This window comes from Prunus avium, chromosome 1 (assembly GCF_965620075.1).
Source record: "Prunus avium chromosome 1, drPruAviu1.hap1.1, whole genome shotgun sequence".
In the NCBI taxonomy this organism is placed as follows: Eukaryota; Viridiplantae; Streptophyta; class Magnoliopsida; order Rosales; family Rosaceae; genus Prunus; species Prunus avium.
In genome coordinates, this window is record NC_142284.1 from 59,268,143 (window position 1) to 59,287,368 (window position 19,226).

Sequence of the window (19,226 nt, forward strand, 5' to 3'; positions counted from 1 at the left end):
CGTTTTGGACAAGAACACATTCTACATAAATAAAAATAATTATATAAAAAAATATATTAGTAAAATATCCTATTCCATTTTAAGCAATAAAAAAATGTCAACTAAAAAAAAAGGAAACAATTGGTCCTTGCCGAACAGGGCACAAAAATAAGGGCAGCATACAGTACCTCAATAGAATATCAAAGCATGCCGACAATCCGATCACCAAAGGAAAGGAGAGAATTTGATTACTGCAAAAGAATTTTCCCTTGATCCGTTATTGTACATGTACAATGAATTTTGAGTAACAAACTACCAAGTCGCAGAGTAAACCAACCCAAAAAAACAATACCTTAGGATACGCTTCCCTCTACTCGAATGAAAGAAAATTTCACAACTTATTTGAATGATACACTACTTTTCTAAAATGACAATTGAATGATACACTAAATTACAGGTGAACAAAAAAATTGGAACCCTAGAGAATAATTTTATGTATTGAAATCAGTCTTGTTTGTTGTGTTACTGCTTTCGTTTCTAGCTTCTGCTTCTTTACACATACAATCTGGCATGGGAAATGTATATAGTGACGCACTGGGTTTTTTCAGTTCAACACCTTTTTGGTCACTACGGCGAAGCATGTCTTGCATCTGCCATTTGAAATCTTCCCATCTGCAAAATAAGAAATGTCGATGAACAAACATGTAAAGTTGCTTGTCTAAGCTGCTTTATAGTGAAAAATAAGGCTGTGAATGAACAGATCAACAAGAAGTCATTGGAGGTAAAACAAATTGCATACATGTTTGTTTGTTTATGTGCTTAAACTTCCATTATTTGCCCCTTTTATTATCTGCTAGTGTAATCTTTATACAACTAATTTCTCTTATATAATTTGGAATCGACAACCATAACAAACCCATTACAGTGAATCCTGAGGTTCTCAAAGTTAACAAACATCAAACAGATGACAATGCACATTCCTAGCCTACCACAAAACAAAAAGTTGAACGGTAGAACTGTTTAGATGATTTTTGTATTCTCAATCGAATTTTAATATCTGTAATATGCACAAATTTAAAATGTAGAAAGACAAAAAACTGTTATTAGTTACCACTACCCCCATGTTGTAGCTTACATAAATAAAGAACTGTTACTTATTCAACAGATCAATACAAACGTAACTGGACAGTTCAACCACATTATACCTGATACTGGGATTATCAAACAACAGCGCTAATTTTCTTTTATCAGGGTTGATTGTCTTTGAATGTCCACCAAAGAGATACCGCCTGTGACCCATCAAGAAGTGGGGAAAATTTCCACCCTGAGTGGTGACAAATACTTCACTGTGAAGGCAAACCGTGTAATCAAGAGCAGCCAATCTAGATAAGTGGCCCTACATCAGAAATGTTGGCATTGAAAAGATTAACTTGACCCTAACCCAATGGACCTACTGTAGAGATGGTATAATAAATATATCACTAGTTTCAAGCTAATGCTTGCTTTTGTTCTGTGTGTAATTGGATGGAAAATGCAAATAACATGATTCATGTGGTACCTTAAAAGGAGCAAGTTCTTCTGCAGTAGCCAGTGTGTCTTTCATTTCCAAGCGTGGAAACATCTGTTTAAGAGGAGCCATGTACTTCTCTGCTTTATAAATTATTCCTGCTGCTATGTATACTGAGGTGGTATTATCAAATCCCATTCCCCTGAGCATCATTCCTACCTACAGCATAAGATACTTCATTGGTCAGAATTCAAAAAGAACTGCACACTAATCATAGAATGCAAAAGAGATGACAGAAGGAAAACAGAATCTTTCACAGTAATCAGATTTCATTCATATTGGGTATGCCCCATATTTTTAGCTATAAAACCTATTATAGCTCCCTACTCCCTAAATAAAAAAAATTACAAAAGTAAACTAAAAAAATAAACCTGCAATACATTTTATAATTACTGGAAGCTGCATGACGTATCTACTTCAGTTAATTATTACTACTGTTGTTGTTATACTCCAAAGTAGTTGATTGTAGTAGAAGTAGAAATTATCTGTGAAAGACATCTGAACATTGCGTTATAGGCTTGTTCTGTTTAAGGAATTTAATTTAAAGTGTTTTAAGAACAGTTTACCCATGCAACAGAAAAGAAATTAAGAAATTCAAATCAAAAGAAAGAAAGACAGCTTTATACCTCTAACGGGGTTAAAGGGCATTTCCCATCCACACGATTTGCACCTGGCCTTATTACTCTACCCCTTCTCCTGAATTTTCCTCTCCAACCTCTTTCTCGAGCAATATCCATTTCATGTTTCTCTTCCTCGCCACCATCATATTCACAGCATGAAAACGCAACCATGTCCTTTGATAAAGAGAATAGCATTTAGAACTTAAGGAAAAACAGCTACTGAAGAACTCAGAAACTGTTCATTTAAAAGATGAACAAATATACACCTCTTCAAATCGAAGATGTACTGAAACATATTTTCCCCCGCTGTGGGAGCTGCTTTTAATCATTCGATCAACCATTTTATCTGCAAGAATTCTTATAGAATTTGAGAACCTCAGTGCTTCGAAATTGGCTAAGCATCTAAGCCTTTGCACATTTGAAGGAACTGCATGAGCCAATCTGTTGGAAAAAGGTGCAATGCGCACAGCCCTGCAATATGGATTGAGGGAAACTATATATAGCTGTCACATACAATGTAATGCACGCCCATGTACATATATATATATAGTGAGCTTCAATTGAGGGATCCCTCAAATAAGCTTATTTGAGAGACACCCTTGTAGGGCCCACTCCGTATTGTATTTCACTGATTCAAACCGTCTATTTTGTAGATATTCATTCAAAGATCATCTCTACAAAAAATCACTTGAATCCGATATCATTTGACCACTCAATTGAATTATTGAAATTTTAGTACTTTCTTAAAGCACCGTGTTCATTAATTTTGGACACAATTGGATGTCAAAACGGTTTCCGATTTGTCGAATTTTTTGTAAGGATGATCTATGAATGTAGACTTAAAAAATATCGTTTGGATCGTTGAAAAAAAATTTGTAAGGGACCCTAAAGGGTGTCTCTCAAATTATATATATAACAAATTGTAATTATAAATAAAACTACAGGTAAGATGCATACCCCATTTTCTCCAACTTTGGGAGGACCTTTTGAAGATAGTAAGCTGGACTTGACCAACCTTTCACTCTCAAATTCACAATGTTGCTTATATTATTGTCAAACCGCTCAAGTATATCACCTGGGAGCTCCCTGACCACATTCACGTGATTTCTGAGAGCATGAATGAAGAAATCTTCATCAAATATGTTCCCAAAGTGGCTGCAACAAGTTGAAAATAGAGCGGTCAATACCTTGCATTATCAAAACATGAACTTTTCACTATCATAGTGTCACGCTTTACATAATCTCTCAGTAGTGGCCAGCATTTTCCCTTCAAAGTGGTCAAATTTTGAAGCTTAGGACCCGTTAGACAACCATGCACCAATCAAAATGCTGTGAGATCATATTGTATATTGCATCCAATATATATGCAAACCTTTGCATGAACTATTATCTTGGGTTAGCACTTTTTGATGAAGCCTTGCATCATTACAACTACAACCCAGCTTCATTTAGGGAAAAATGTCTTCCCCTTTCCAGAATCAACAATTATTTTGCAATGGAGCTTTAAGTGCAACTCAACTTCATTTAAACCCTTCATAATAAAAGAATAATGGAGTGATTGATTATATGTGACGGTACCAAAGCAGATTTGCAGAGAAAAGTGTTGATGGATGATGTTGATTGCACTGCCAACTACGGAAGATGGTAGGGAAAGGTCTGGATTTTGGGAAATTGAGAAGGCTAGGAAAATTGATTTGTGGACTTGGATCTAATGAGGATGGAGGTGACTTGGTTTTGGGTATTAAGCTAATGAAGAGGGGAAATCAATCTCAGTTGGTTTTTCTCAGAGCATTTTGTTATTTTAGGGAGACTGGGTAATCAGTATAGGTTTTTATTTTGACATTTTCTTTAGTATCTGATTTGGAAAAGGATAAAAGAAACCCAGCCAGAATACATCATTTAGAGTTTTTTTTTTGGGTCGAATCACATCATTTAGAGTTAAGGTTTTTCTTAAAAATGAAAAAAGAAAACCCAAGAGCCGAGTAACTCATAGGTAAAGTCTTATTGCACCTTTGCGCGAGCACCTGTTAAATTAGGTGTACGCCCTTTTGACTTTTTTCCAGAGCAGAGGTGTTTCTCTGCAACCCTTACCCCACATTCCAAAATGACCCCAAGCCCTAATCCTAACCCGCTTTTCTTATGTTAGTCATGGGCGATGGTACCCCCATAGGTATGGAACTATCAGCAGCGCCCCAGCCAACCTTTTTTATTATGGCAGTACCTCAATGGGCTGGACACTGGCATGGCAGCACGCCTCATGTCTGGGCACTGACATGCTGCCCGGCCAAATTTTTTTATTTCTTAATTACTTTTGTCCTTTTTAGGTAATTTGTAAAACTTTATCGACGGGCGAGAGAGAGAGAGGGGGGGATGATCTTTCTAAATTGTTTTGCAGAGTGTATTTTTTATTCTATTTTATATTTCGGGACAAGAGCAAGGAAGTGGGAAATAAGTGCAGTACAATAACCAAGGACGATGCAAGAGCAATCTAGCAATTAAGTTAGCATAGTTATATTGTGCTGAACCAACTATGGCAAACTATTTAGAAAGATAATAGAATACAAAAGTCACCACATAGATGGTAATGCAGCTGATGGTGATTAAGATCATAATCATAATGGTACAATAAATCAAATAATCACCTTGAGTCTCTCCAAACACTATTTAGATGAAAAATTGGGATCAGAAGAGTTGCATTCAAAAGTCCAGCCACAGCAACTGCATCACATATCTATATTGAAGTTGTGAAGATAAATGTCAGAGGAAAAAAAAAAAAAAAAGCCAAGAGGCACAAGACACGGTTGAGACAACTATTTTAGACGCAAGTGTCCAAATCTAGCCTATTCATAAAATGCACGCACAAACTTTTTGTCCAAGTGTAATTAGGTGGAATAAAATGAGAACACAGTCCCATATATATATTCATGTACGTCTGACTAAAACTATACAAAGAAATTTAGCATGAAAGATTGCCAAACTGTCAATCAAATTGTTATGATTGACAGTCCAGCAACATATCACACCAATAGAAATAGAGCATTATATGCATATAGTTTGTCTCTCCTACGTGACAACAATGTGCAACGCTCCTTTTCGTCATTGATTGAGTGTGCATATATATATATATATATGTATATATCAAGCCTCCTCAAAAAGACAAAAGATTCATAACCAAAAGTACAAAAAGACAGTTCCTGGTGTTTCCAAAAAAACACACTTCATCCACATTAAGGAGTATATTTTCACTTTATAACCAAAAAACAAGAATAAAAGAAAACTTTGAAATGAACACTACAAACTCTGTCACTGATTAATTTCTTTACGCAAAGATCCAAACCACAAACATCAAAATAACAATAAATCAAACAAAGGGCTGATTAAGAAAATGAATTTCAGTAAGATACAATCACACCTACCGATAAGCGCTGCTGGTTCAACCCACCATTCGCTTCAATTATAAATAAACCATTTGACTTTGGTAATGCTGTTCCTATATTCCCTCCAAGTATTAAAAAAACAGAAGTTAGTTATTCATTTAGTTTTAACAACCACATAATTATTCATTCTATTTGCCAATTATCAAATAACACAAATTCAAATTCAAATTCCTGCCACGTTAAGTTAAAGATACACGAGCAAATAGAGCAATCTAAACATAATAAGGAATAACATATCACTTAACGAAAACATGTCATATATCTTTCTACAAAACATTTTTCAATAAGTATTTTTCCACACAACAAGTGAAGATGAAGCATGATATCTTGGTAAACATTTGTGCATGTGTGTGTGTGTGTGTGTGTGTACTGGACAGAGACGGAGTGTTTTTCCTTTTGGAATAAACCATGTTTAGTATTTTCTTATGCACCCTCCAACCCTATCGCTCCACCAGTGTACAGCATGCATGTGGTGATATTCTCTTTATCTGGCATTTGAAACCCATATATATTATAAAGCCTCATCTAAAAATGGTTGAGAGTGTAGTGTGGGGCGCATATTGCCAAGAGAGGCTGCAACACCCACTACATGATGAGTTTGATTAAGCAAAATCTGGTAACCAGTAAAATAAATGCATCCATCCGTCAATTAGGTCATTGTCAGTTAACAGTGATCCTCATATGGAAAACTCAAACCTTCTTTTGGTGTATCTTTGCTAATACAAGGCTTCCAAACTTGATGCACTTTTGAATTCCACACTGTCATCAACTGCACGATTTTCATATCAGTATATAGTCAATTCACATAGTTCACATTGGCTGTAAACATCATTAAGAAATTTTTGCAGAAGTGCATAAGAGCATCCACAGTGGGGGGGTGTAAAGCCACTTTTACATCCCCTTTACACCTCCCGGGGGTGTAAATACACTTTTTGCTCCAATGAGAGGGTGTATTTTCGGGGGTGTAAAGCCACTTTTCTCCATTTTCCCTCACCTTTTTGCAGCTGGGTCCCACCTGCAAGAGATGTAAAAAAAGATGTACAATTGCATCTAAATATACATCTCCAAGGTGGTGATGTAATTATACATTCATATACACCCCCCATTGCGGGTGATTCCGATCACAATGGGTGTATATTTAACATACACCCCCTTATACACCCCCCACTGTGGATGCTCTAAGAAAAGATAGTAACCCCACAGAAGAGGTTACTCTAGAGGGCTAGAGATTGCAGTGATTTCGTATAAAGACAGTAAATTTTTGTATCAAAGGTATTTTGATTTGATGACTGCAGTGTTATTTTTGGCTATGCTGATTAAACTAAGTGTCCTTTATACATACCCAAATCAAGAAATCCTAATACGTAATAGAAAGTGGACTACAATGCATATCAAACTGAACAAATAAGCATGCACATTGATTGGTATAATGCTCAAACTCTAAGAACTTACAAACACACAACAAAAAGCTGTATTTTCAATCGCACAGCCAATCCAATACAAACAAAGTTCGGATAAAACAGAAAAAGCACTTACAAAATTGTGAGTGTGATTGCTCTCAGCCTGCATATAAGGCCAAAGCTTCTGAAAAACCTGAGGGCTCCTATACAAGGAGCCCGGCGGCGACCGCTTACTAACAACAACAACAGCGTTTTTCAAACTAACTACATCGAAGCTCACCGACCCCATATACAACAACATCCCCGAAATGTACAACAATGGCGCGAACAAAAGCACGCCTCGGCGCTTAAAAACGACCGAAATTAGCAAAACCAAAACTTTCTCCACAATGCTCTGCTTGGGGCCTCTGCCGCCGGCGTTCTTGTTCCGGCCGTGGCGGCAGCGTGGGGAGGACGGCGGAGAGCCAGCGGCTCGGGGATTGCCGAGCCGGCTGTAGCCGTGCATTGGAGGAGAGAACTAGGGTTCTAGAAATTTCTAGGGAGAGAGGAGAGTCGAGATCTGATTGTGGGAGAGAGGAGATGAGGAGGAGACATTATGTGATAACATGAGAGAAAGAAAGAGAGAGAGAAAGAGAGAGAGAGGTTTTGGGTGGTTTGGGGGAAAGACAAGATAATAAAGGAGAACGCGTGGGGAGGGCGGCTGTCATGAATCACGGGAACTGGAGATGCCAGCTTTGATGAGAGAGTGGTGTGGGTGTGTGGGTTTGTGGGTGTGTGGGTGTGGTTTCCGGTGGCCCCAGACTGGTAAGATAAAAATATTGTTGTTTTATCAAGTGGAAAGCTTATCTTCACTCAATCAAATTGTACAATTTATTTTAGGGAAAATGTTAGGGAGACCAACTTGGATACCAACTCTCTAATAGAGGTGGAGCCCACCAATACAATGGGTCTCACGCTCTATTAGAGAGTTGGTATCCCAAGTTGGTATCCCAAGTTGATCTCCCTAGCATATGTCAAAAAAAAAAAATGACACAATTTATTTTCAACAAAAAAATAAACACAAGGCAACCTCCTAGCAATTTTATTATCTTCACTCTCTAAGTGGTCAATAGCATTCATCATGTATTCAAAGTCTTATGTTTGATTTTTATTTTCCTCAATTTCACTTGCATTAAAACACAATATATATATATATAGTTAGTCTCTTATCCGGATGTCCGCACGTTATTATTGTGCGGATATTATTGTAAATAAACAAGAAAGTAAGGAGGGGTAATACAAAATACATGGCGTTCTCATGATAATAACGTCCGGATGTCTGTATAGGAGAATTTCTATATATATACAATCCACTTTTATTGAGGGACACCTTTTAGGGCCCCATACAAATATTTTTTCAACTATTGAAACTGTCACATCCCAGAGCTTCCATTGAATCTGAAGCCAGTGAGCTCCCAAAAGGCCTCGTGTTAGATGGAAGTGGGCATGTGCGTATCAGGCACATCACCCCCTCTCCGTTGGTCGATGTAAGATGTTACAGAAACCATCTATTTTGTAAGTTTACATTCATAAATCATCCTTGCAAAAAATTAGACAAATCAGAAACCGCTTCGATATCCAATTGTGTCATACAAAATCAATGAACACGGTGCTTCAAGAAAGTACTAAAATGTCAATAATTCGATTGAGTTGTCAAATGATATCGGATTCAAGTGATTTTTTTGTATAGATGATCTTTGAATAAGTATCTACAAAATAGACGGTTTGCATTAGTGAAATACAATATGGAATGGGCCCTACAAGGGACACACACACTCTCTCTCTCTCAATAAGTTTATATAGATCACGTCCTTGGACACAATAATTGAAATAAAGGAAATCTATTAGTTATTCATCAAAGTTTCATTTATTCAATTACTAGAATTAAACGGTGGTATATAGCTCGAAGACGTAGAACAAAAATTCGTCTATTTGCATCAATATTTCAAGGGGCTGTTTAAGACTTACTCGTACTATTACTCAACATAAAATAAGAGCTTTGGTGTCAGCTCATTAGCATAGAAGAAGACAAAAGAGAGAAGCAAAACATGAAATGTGTTCAATAAACCAAGCACAACATAAATAAAATTTATAAAATAATAGAACTAAAACAAATGGTAAGTGCACATGACTCGCCCAAGACAATATTTTAGTATATGCAGTACATGTCCAATGAGATGGAGATTTGCAAAAGAGAGAATCACGACACGAATGTTGTTTAGGGAACTAATTTGACAGAGTAATAATACACGTGTGAATAAAATATTATATGTGCATTGGGCTACATGACCTATTTATGGATAAGAGATGGGATGCATCAATTGTGATTTCTTCTATGTGGGACTAATGACATTACTTTGTGTGAGGGTAGTGTGTGAGCAAATATTTTCGTCTCCAATCAGAGCATGCCACGTGGAAAAGAAGATTATCCTTTAAATTAATTAATTAAACCATTTATTGGGATAATTGACATTAGGGTACTTTGTGTGAGGGTAGTGTGTGAGCAAATATTTTCGTCTCCAATCAGAGCATGCCACGTGGAAAAGAAGATTATCCTTTAAATTAATTAATTAAACCATTTATTGGGATAATTGATTAATCAGGATAATATCTTAACTATATGGTATTATCTCATAATTAATAAAGATAATACCATTAATTGGGATATTATCTTATAATTAATGAGATAATATCAATAATTTGGTTATTATCTTATCAAAGGGATGATATCTTAATTATCGGGTATTATCTTATAATTAAACGAGATAATTCAGATATTATCCGACTCGATCTCTACGAAACCCTAGCCCCGAGGCTCCTATAAATAGATGACTTCATTCATCATTCAAGGTACTTCGAAACCTACATCTAAAACCCGAGAAAATACCCGAAGCTCTCTCTCTCCCTCTCCACTCTCCACTCTCCATAATTTCTCCACACGGCTCCGGCCACCACACACGGCTCCGGCCACCCGGTTCACACCATACATACAAACTCCGTACCCTTTGCTTAGCTATTGTTTTCCTACAAACACTCGAACTAACTTAGGCATCGGAGGGCCTTTGGCCAACACCCCCCGGGTGTGGTCTATTTACTCCAGTCTTTTTTACAGGAATCGAGAAGGAGAGAGAAGGAAGATCGAAGGTTGAAGGATCTAGAAGCGAATATTCTCCCGCGAGATTATTTGCACAAACATTTGGTGCTTTCATTGAGAGCACGAGTTATACTCAACGCGTGCTCAAGGAATCCGTTCCTCCTATTTTCCAATCCACCGAAGCCTTCCAAACAACCATGGTTGGAAGCATGAAGACGAGGGGCAAGACCGCCGCGATGGCAAAATCCGTGACGGCCCAAAGCTACTCCTTCCACGATCCCGCGGTCGACATGGTGGCACCACCACCTTTAGCCGCCATGAACCCGCAACAAACCACCGCGCCACTTGCTGGACCCGCAGCTGGGACCACCGCGCTAGCCGTCGTCATACCATCTCAAGGCCCCGTGGCCGGATCTGGCCACCGTCATAGCACCGCCGCCGAGCATGGGGGAACCTCTCATCAAGGTGGGCTCACTACCACCGCCGACTTTGGCCCAATCTTGGAGCAACTTCATCCATTCCCTCCATTGCCTCCGCGCCCGACGCATGCTCTCGCTCACACCTCTAATGAAGCCCTAGCCCGTGTGCAATTGGGCTCCACGCACTTCTCTCCTCCCGATCCACGAAGTCAAGTAGACCTCAATCTGAGAGTCGACCAGCTAGCTCAGAAAGTTGACCAACTCATCAACCACATAAGCATGGCTCAAAACCTTGGCCTTGGACAACTGGGTGAAGAGAGAAGGATGGACGGACACGCCGACATGTAGTTCGATGGGTACCGAGCAGGTAGAGCAGGGGTAAGCAGACAAGGAGATGGACAACAACGTGGTCAGCTTGTCGACATGTCGCAAGCATCTGCGAGCCACACTCAGAGCAGACGAAGTCTCCCATCTAGATTGAATCTAAGGGCCAATGTGCGTGAAAGGCTAGGCCCACAACCTGGCATCCGAGCTCGCCTGGGCCCGCAGGGAAACGTTCTGGAAAGGCTAGGCTCCCAGAGAGGTCAACCCGACGGCCATCGCAATGAGGATCGTGAAGAAAGGCGCTCCTCTGCTCACTCACAAAGAAATGTTCACGAAGGGCTAGGCTCTCAGGGAGGTCAACTAGATAACCCTCACAATGAGGACCGTGAAGAAAGGCGCTCCGCTGCTCACTCTCGAAGAACCAATTCTCACCGCCAAGCGGAGAATACCTCGCAAGCGCAGTCTACCAACACGCCGCCAAGGCAGCGCAGCCGAGAAGGTCAACCCTCGCGAACCAACGAGGAAGTCAGTCAGCGTCGTCCAAATCGCCGAGGTCGCCCACGTGACCGACTAACCATGCTTGTGGAAGACGTTGAGAAGCTTGTAAATAACCGACTTCGAGACTTAAAGATTGGCGGAAATTTCGAAGATACACTACGCATGGAAGTAGACCGAGCAAATTCCTCACCTTTCACTGCCGAAATCGAGCAGGCTACTCATCCGAAACGATTCTCAACGCCCTCTTTCACCTGCTTCAAAGGGGATTCCGATCCCGAAATCCATCTGAAGCATTTCAAGAGCCTTATGATTCTCTACAAAGCCGAAGACGCCCTAATGTGCAAGGTGTTTGCAATGACTTTGCGAGGAGCAGCTCAGGACTGGTTCCATACTCTGCCCTCCGGGTCGATCAACAGCTTCAAGGAGCTTGCTTATGTCTTCACCAAAGAGTACACTTCTTATCGGACGATCAAGAAGAACCCTGACCACCTGTACAACCTGCGCAAGAAGCCCAATGAATCTCTTCGAGATTACATCAAGAGATTCAAAGCAGAAAAGGCTAACATCGTAGGATGCGATGACCGAATCGCGTCCACTGCATTCACGAAAGGTCTTCCAGCTGAGCACGACTTATACCGCGAGCTGACTGTCACTCCCAGCCAGACTCTGGCAGAGGTCTTCGCGACTGCGGAACGCTACGCGCTCTGGGATGACGATCGAATCGCCGCGAAGAAGTCCACCGAGCGGGAAGATCAGCCGACCAAGCGAGCAAGCTAAAGAAGCGACAGGTTTAGCAGCAGGGAAAAAGACAAATGTAGGTCGCGCCCACAAGGAGACGCTACGACAAAGGAGAACTACACCAAGTTCTTCATCCCTATACATCAAATTTTAGCCCAAGTAAAGGACAAACCTTGGGTAAAAAGACCGCCACCCTTGAAAGGAGATCCGGATAAGAGGGATACCAGAAAGTATTGTGCCTTCCATGCGACGCACGGGCACAATACGAATAATTGCTTTGCTTGGAAAACGCACCTAGAAGAACTCGTGAGAGAAGATCACTGCACGGAGTTCATCGCGAAGCAGGCCATCCAACGAATCGAGGACCGCGATGCCGCCAAGGAGCCACCTCAAAAAGTCATAAGGATTAACACAATCCTGGCTGATTCCGAGGAGTCTGGGCTGACCAGAAAGGAAAAGAAGAGGAAAATCAAACAGGCCACTGTCATCTCCCAGATCTCCACTAGTCTCCCACCGGCAGAAGACGATCCCGTGATCGGCTTCCAAAAGAAAGATCTAGTCGGCCTCGATCTGCCACACAACGACGCTCTTGTCATTAGCATTCAAATTGCTCAGGCCATGGTCGATCGAATCCATGCAGACGAGGGCAGTGCAGCCAATATCCTACAATTGGCAGTCATCCAGCAGATGGGCTTAGAGACAAAAATTAACAAATCAGCTGGGTCACTAACCGGCTTCAATGGCGCAACAACGGTTACTGTAGGCACGATAGATCTCGACATCTACTCCCCACCTGTAATCAGCTCGCAAACATTCATGGTCATTGATGAAGTCTCGCCCTACAATGGCATTCTGGGCAGACCATGGATCAGCAAAATCAACGCCATCACCTCCGCCATACATCAGAAAATCCGCTACCCTATCCCTGGGGACGGTATCGGTCAGATCAACAGTGATCAGGCAATGGCGAGGAAATGCTCAGCTCAAGGGCTGAAGAGAAGCAAGCAAACACAGTTCCTCCCTGTAAATCAGGCAGATATGAAGGGAGTAGAGCAACTAGAGGAGAAGGCAAATCCCGTTCCTGACAGTCGAGCAGACCAGAAAGGAAAGGGAATAGCTACTCCCCAATAGCAATCAAAGAATCAGGACCAAGTCGAGGAAATCCGTCCGGAGGTCTCTCCTGAAGAAGGATGGAAGCCCGAAGAGAACGTCGAGCTAGTACCCCTTGATCCTGACAAGCCAGAGAGAAAAGCGCGGATCGGCTCGCGCCTAAGCCAGGAGGAAAAGGTAGAGCTTGCAACCTTCCTCCAAAACAACAAAGACATATTCGCATGGTCGCCATCCGACATGCCAGGCATTGATCCCCAGATCATCTGCCATCGCCTACATGTCAACCCAGCAATTAAGCATGTAGCGCAGAAGAGACGCAACTTTGCCCCCGAGCGAGTTGCCATCATTGAAGCCGAGATCGACAAGCTCCTAGCTGCTGGTTTCATTGAAGAAGTCTCCTATGCAGAATGGTTGGCGAACGTTGTTCTAGTAGCAAAGAAAGATAAAGGCCTGTGGAGAGTGTGTGTCGACTACACCGACCTCAATAAGGCGTGCCCTAAAGACAACTTTCCACTGCCACGAATTGATCAGCTCGTTGATTCAACTTCCGGCAATCAACTGCTAAGCTTCATGGACGCCTACTCCGGCTACAATCAAATCATGATGCATGAAGACGACAAAGCAAAGACCTCTTTCATCATCGAAAGAGGTACATACTGCTACAAAGTCATGCCCTTCGGGCTGAAGAACGCCGAAGCAACCTACCAAAGGCTGGTAAACAAAATTTTCAAGGAGCAAATCGGTAAAACTATGGAGGTCTACGTAGACGACATGTTAGTCAAAGCTCCCCAGCGAGCAGACCACATCACAAACCTCGCCGAGGCATTCAGCCTGCTCCGAAAATACAACATGAAGTTGAACCCGAGCAAATACACATTCGGAGTATCGTCTGGCCGATTCCTAGGCTACTTAGTCACCCAAAGAGGAATTGAGGCACATCCGAATCAAATCAAGGCTATACTCAACATGAAGTCACCTGCCACAACAAAGGAGATACAAAGTCTAACGGGTAAAGCAGCGGCTCTCAACCGATTCCTCTCGAGATCTACCGACAAGTGCAGGCCATTCTTCAAAGCCTTGAGGAAAGGACACAAGGACAAGTGGGATGACGAGTGCGAAGTAGCTTTTCAAAACTTGAAAACCTATCTCACTACACCTCCCCTACTCTCAAAACCGATACCAGGCGAAGACTTATACATCTACCTGGCAGTGTCCGACTCAGCCGTCAGCTCAGCTCTCGTCCGAGAAGAGCTGGGGCCACAACATCCGGCATTCTACACTTCAAAAGCTCTCCTCGACGCAGAGACTCGCTATCCGAAAATGGAGAAGCTCATTTTTTCGCTTGTAGTTTCCGCAAGAAAGCTAAGGCCCTACTATCAAGCGCACCGGATAATCGTCATGACGGAATTTCCTTTGAGATCGATCCTTCATAGCCACGACGCCTCTCAACGACTCATGAAATGGGCTATCGAACTCAGTCAATACGACCTCCTCTACCGGCCGAAAACCGCTATAAAAGCTCAGGCTTTAGCAGATTTTGTTGTAGAGTTCACTCCAACAGCCGAAAAAGAGAAGCTGGTCACGAAAGTAAAGGAAAAAGCAGACGATACCTCTCCCATCGATTCAAACCTACCTAACGACATGTGACAGTTACATGTAGATGGAGCGTCAAACCACAAAGGAGCAGGGGCAGGCGTCGTCATAATCACCCCAGATGGAACTTTATTGGAACAAGCCATCACACTAGGCTTTCCTGCTTCAAACAACGAGGCAGAGTATGAGGCATTGCTCGCCGGACTACGCCTAGCAAAAGAACTGTCGATCAAGAGATTGGCCATCTACTCAGACTCCCAGCTGATCACGAATCAAGCCTCAGGCGAGTACATGGCAAAACATCCGAGAATGATCCAGTACCTCGACAAAGTCCAAAGACTTTTGAAGGAATTCCCTACTTTCACCATCCAACAAGTTCCACGGGCGGAGAACACCCATGCAGATGCGCTGGCAAGCCTAGGATCAGCGCTGGACACCCAGTTCAAACGCTCCATCCCGGTAGAACACCTTGACCGGCCAAGCATCGAAGAAATAGAGCTAATCGACTCAATGCAGATCGATGAAGACCCCAGCTGGCAAGACCCCATCATCGACTACTTGGTGAATGGAAATCTTCCAACGGATAAGTCCGAAGCTAGGAAGGTCCAACAGAAAGCCACGAGATACTACTACATGCAAGGCGACAAGCTCATTCGTAGATCATACTCCGGCCCTCATCTCACCTGCATAAAATACCCTCAAACACTTGAGGTCCTCTACAAAATTCACGACGGCGAGTGTGGCAACCACTCTGGGGGCAGGTCACTCGCCCAGAAGGCTCTAAACATAGGCTATTTCTGGCCTACCATGCGCCACGACTCGACCGAGTATGTCAAAAGATGTGATCGTTGCCAACGGTACAAACCGGTTCCTAACCTGCCTGCCGAAGTCTACCATCCGCAGAACAGTCTGTGGCCTTTCATGCAATGGGCCATCGACTTAGTGGGCCCCATGCCAACGACACCAGCTAATAAAGAAATGATGATCGTCGCCACTGATTACTTTACTAAATGGATCGAGGCCGAAGCTCTATCCTCTACTAAAGAAGCTGACGTGGAACGATTCATCTGGAGAAACATCATCTGTCGATTTGGCTACCCACAATCACCAGTTACTGACAATGGCTTACTATTCATCGACAAGCATATGACTGAACCCAGCACATTTCTGAAGAAGAGAAACAAACTACTGCAAATTCCAAAATGTGCCACAACAAAAGACAGTTGCCCATAAGCAGCGTCCTTCGGGAGACGCAGGGCGACAACCAGAAGCGTCCTTCGGGAGACGCAGTCCGCAAAGAAGCGTCCTAAGGGAGACGCAGAGTGCGCCAGGAATTTCCTAAGGGAAGTATCCAGGTTCTTATCCGTTTCCTAAGGGAGGCAGGATAAATCATATAGTTGCCCATAAAAAGCGTCCTAAGGGAGACGCAGGGAGACGACCAGAAGCGTCCTTTGGGAGACGCAGCCCGCAAAGCAGCGTCCTAAGGGAGACGCAGGGTGCGCCAGGAATTTCTTAAAAGGAGGTCTCCATGCTTTCTGCGGGAAATATCCAGGTTCCTATCCGTTTCCTAAGGGAGGCAGGATAGCCAAACAGTTGCCCATAAAAAGCGTCCTAAGGGAGACGCAGGGCGACGACCAGAAGCGTCCTTCAGGAGACGTAGCCCGCAAAGCAGCATCCTAAGGGGGCTGCAGGGTGCGCCAGGAATTTCCTAAGGGAGGTATCCAGGTTCCTATCCATTTCCTAAGGAGGGAAGGATAGTCATACAATTGTCCATAAGTAGCGTCCTAAGGGAGACGCAGGGCAACGATCAGAAGCGTCCTTTGGGAGACGCAGCCCACAAAAAAGCGTCCTAAGGGAGACGCAGGGTGCGCCAGGAATTTCCTAAGGGAGATATCCAAGTTCCTATCCGTTTCCTAAGGGAGGCAGGATAGTCATACAGTTGCCCATAAAAAGAGTCCTAAGGGAGACGCAGGGCAACGACCAGAAGCGTCCTAAGCTTTCTCCGGAAAAATGCAAAATACGCCCGGAATCCCTTAAGAGGGACCCTGGCTTTTGCAAAAATCCTAAGGGGAAATGTACAGCCAAGACACTAGCCGGTTACTCAAGTAGTTCACAAGTCAATATGCAAATTGAAGTTGAAAAAATAATAGCTGAAATTTCCATAGCAAAGTGACCAACCAGCCTAGTTCAAACAAAAAAGAAGATAGGTCAAATAAGACCAGTTGTTCTAAACAAAAAGCAGACTACAAAAGCTGAAAAGAAATAAAAAAGTCTTCATCTACTCCGAAGCGCCGGTAGGGGAACCTTGATCTGCAGCCTCTTCGGCGTCCACCTGATCAGCCACGCTCTCAACAGCTTCACATGCCTGATCTATGACGTCTGCCACTGCCTCATCGGCTGCATCCTCTCCTGCTCCATCGACTACTGCCTCTTCAGCCACCTTCTCTTCAACTACTTCCATGTCCACAGCATTAACCTGCTCATGACAAAGCATCTCAATGTCTTCATCTCCAATGGCAAAGAATGGATCTTTTCTATTTATGCAGTCCATGTAGCCCAGCTTGTACGCATCCACGGTAGCTTCAGACCTGGATTCTTCAGCAGACTCATGATAGGCACAAAATCTAGCCAAAAGCTTGTCATAGCTGTGAGAGATGTCGGCATTCTTGCGCTCAAGATGGAAGTAAGCATCTTTCCGACTAGCCAAGTCAGCAGCAGAAGAGTTAAGCTCGGAATCCTTCTCAGCAAGGGAACTCTTCAGCTCGGATATCATCGCCCTCAAGTCAGACGTCTTCTTCTCATAGCGAGCCTGCTCAGCAGACAGCTTGCAAACTAACTCAGCATTCTTCTTCTCCAACTCACTGAGCTGAGCAGAAGAGGGGGCAACAGCAGACGAATTCCGAATGGTCTCAGCAGCAAAAACAACTCCTTTTTGAAGCAGATGAAGTGTGGCTTCCCTTTGTTTTTCCAAGGAAAGACTTGAAAAGGTACCAAGATCACCAGCTTGACGGATTTGATCAACCAGCCCAGCACAAGCGGATGGACTTGATAGAAAATACGTCTTGAGCAGATCAGACACTCCTGCATCCCCTGCAGGGCTGGACTTGCCCACTTGGGGATCGACTGCGGATGTTGCAGAAGAACCTTTCGCCCGAGCAGATGACTTTCTTGCCTTCTTAGCCTCTGCCAACCTCACTTCCAAAGAAATTGGAAACGACGAATCAACTCCACGCTTGACTGCTCGTGACTCAACAGCAGGATCATGGTGGTTGGATGGATGAGCAGACCTCCCAGATCGACCTCCGCTCTTCGACTGGTGCAAACGACCCGAACTTCGGATATGAACATCTGCATCTCTTTGCCTCTCAACAGGTGAACTAGATCGCGCACGGACTATTTCACGGAGCAGATCACGATCTCCACACTCATCAGCAAGAGGCTTAAGGGGGACATCCTTAATGTTGCGCATACCACCAATCCTCTTGCTATCTGCACCAAAAAGATGTTTGACCCTTGCAGATGATGCTAGAGTAGCTCCTACTCGGGTCTTCTCAGCAGAAGGGAGCTTTGACTTCCTACCATCTTCAGAAGACATGATCAACAGACAACTGCAAGAAGAGAAGAAAATTCTACAAGTTAGAATACCAAAGAAAAGAAAAAAGAGGGCTGGCAGCTACAAAAAAAAAAAAAAAACAGAAAAGAAAAGGGCTAGCAGAAAAGAAAAGGAAGTAGCCCAGCATGAACAGCCCAGCTCCATTGCAGCACGAAAGCCCATGACGCGCAGCCCAGCTCCAGTTCCAGTTTGCCTCCTGGCCCAGTTCGCTGTGAAGCCCAGTGCGCATCCAGCTTGGCCCGTTCGCTCCAGCACGCATGGCCCCTCTGCCTGGCCTCCGGCCCACGTCGCTCTAGGCCTGTGCAGCGCACGAGGCCTCTTGCTCCACGTCAGCGCGCGCCTCGTGGTCCAGCCCAGCGCAAGCTTGTGTCGCGCACAAGGCCCAGCGAACAAGGCCTCTGCTTCGAGCCCAACTCCTCTATGCTCTCTCCTTGAGCCCAGCACTTGCACCAGGCCTTATTGCGTTAGCTCCAACCCATGCTGGACCACAACCTTGCTGCCAAAAATCAGAAAAAATATATATAAAATATATATTTGCTTGCTCGACTTACTTTGTGCAAGGCAACTCCTCTCTTCGACAAGCAGTACAAACTCTCCAAGATCTTTCTCAAGCTAGAAGGTAGAGAAGTTAAGTTTGCGATGTGAGAAAGAGTGAAGAGAAGCCCTGTATTTATACAAGCTGGACAACCCGGGTCAAAAAGGAATCGCAAGCTCATTCCTACTGGGAATCCAACTCCAAGAACAGTCAGAAGCGTACTCTAATTGGGAACCTGATCTGCAAAAGGAGTCCAACTC

The 19,226-nt window shown here is 43.2% G+C and overlaps 1 protein-coding gene across 3 annotated transcripts; it reads right to left on the reverse strand.

Annotated features, from left to right (window-relative positions):
• Positions 1-201: 201 nt before the first annotated feature.
• LOC110745397 (O-fucosyltransferase family protein) lies at positions 202-7,788 on the reverse strand. 3 transcript variants are annotated; one of them, XM_088246977.1, is made up of 12 exons: positions 7,140-7,788; positions 6,300-6,372; positions 5,583-5,665; positions 4,809-4,897; position 4,252; positions 3,354-3,433; positions 3,124-3,273; positions 2,433-2,637; positions 2,173-2,340; positions 1,538-1,705; positions 1,185-1,375; positions 202-651 (listed from the first exon to the last, which is right to left on the reverse strand). In XM_088246977.1, exons 1-12 carry the CDS (start codon positions 7,506-7,508, stop codon positions 471-473), a joined length of 1,758 nt encoding a protein of 585 aa, XP_088103103.1. In that variant the 5' UTR covers positions 7,509-7,788; the 3' UTR covers positions 202-470. The 3 variants fall into 3 exon arrangements, with proteins under 3 accessions (XP_088103103.1, XP_021801174.2, XP_021801175.2); XM_021945482.2 differs by lacking the exons at positions 3,354-3,433; position 4,252 and having other exon boundaries at positions 3,124-3,321; positions 7,140-7,786; XM_021945483.2 differs by lacking the exons at positions 3,354-3,433; position 4,252 and having other exon boundaries at positions 3,124-3,321; positions 5,583-5,656; positions 7,140-7,785.
• Positions 7,789-19,226: the final 11,438 nt, after the last annotated feature.

Excerpts from the sequence above, each read along its gene's own strand:
- LOC110745397 (XM_088246977.1), bottom strand. The coding sequence starts at position 7,508 with ATGCACGGCTACAGCCGGCTCGGCAATCCCCGAGCCGCTGGCTCTCCG. Across the intron at positions 1,706-2,172 it reads GCCCTTTAACCCCGTTAGAG|GTAGGAATGATGCTCAGGGG; the intron begins GTATAAAGCTGT and ends CTTATGCTGTAG. Across the intron at positions 652-1,184 it reads TTTGATAATCCCAGTATCAG|ATGGGAAGATTTCAAATGGC; the intron begins GTATAATGTGGT and ends CTTATTTTGCAG.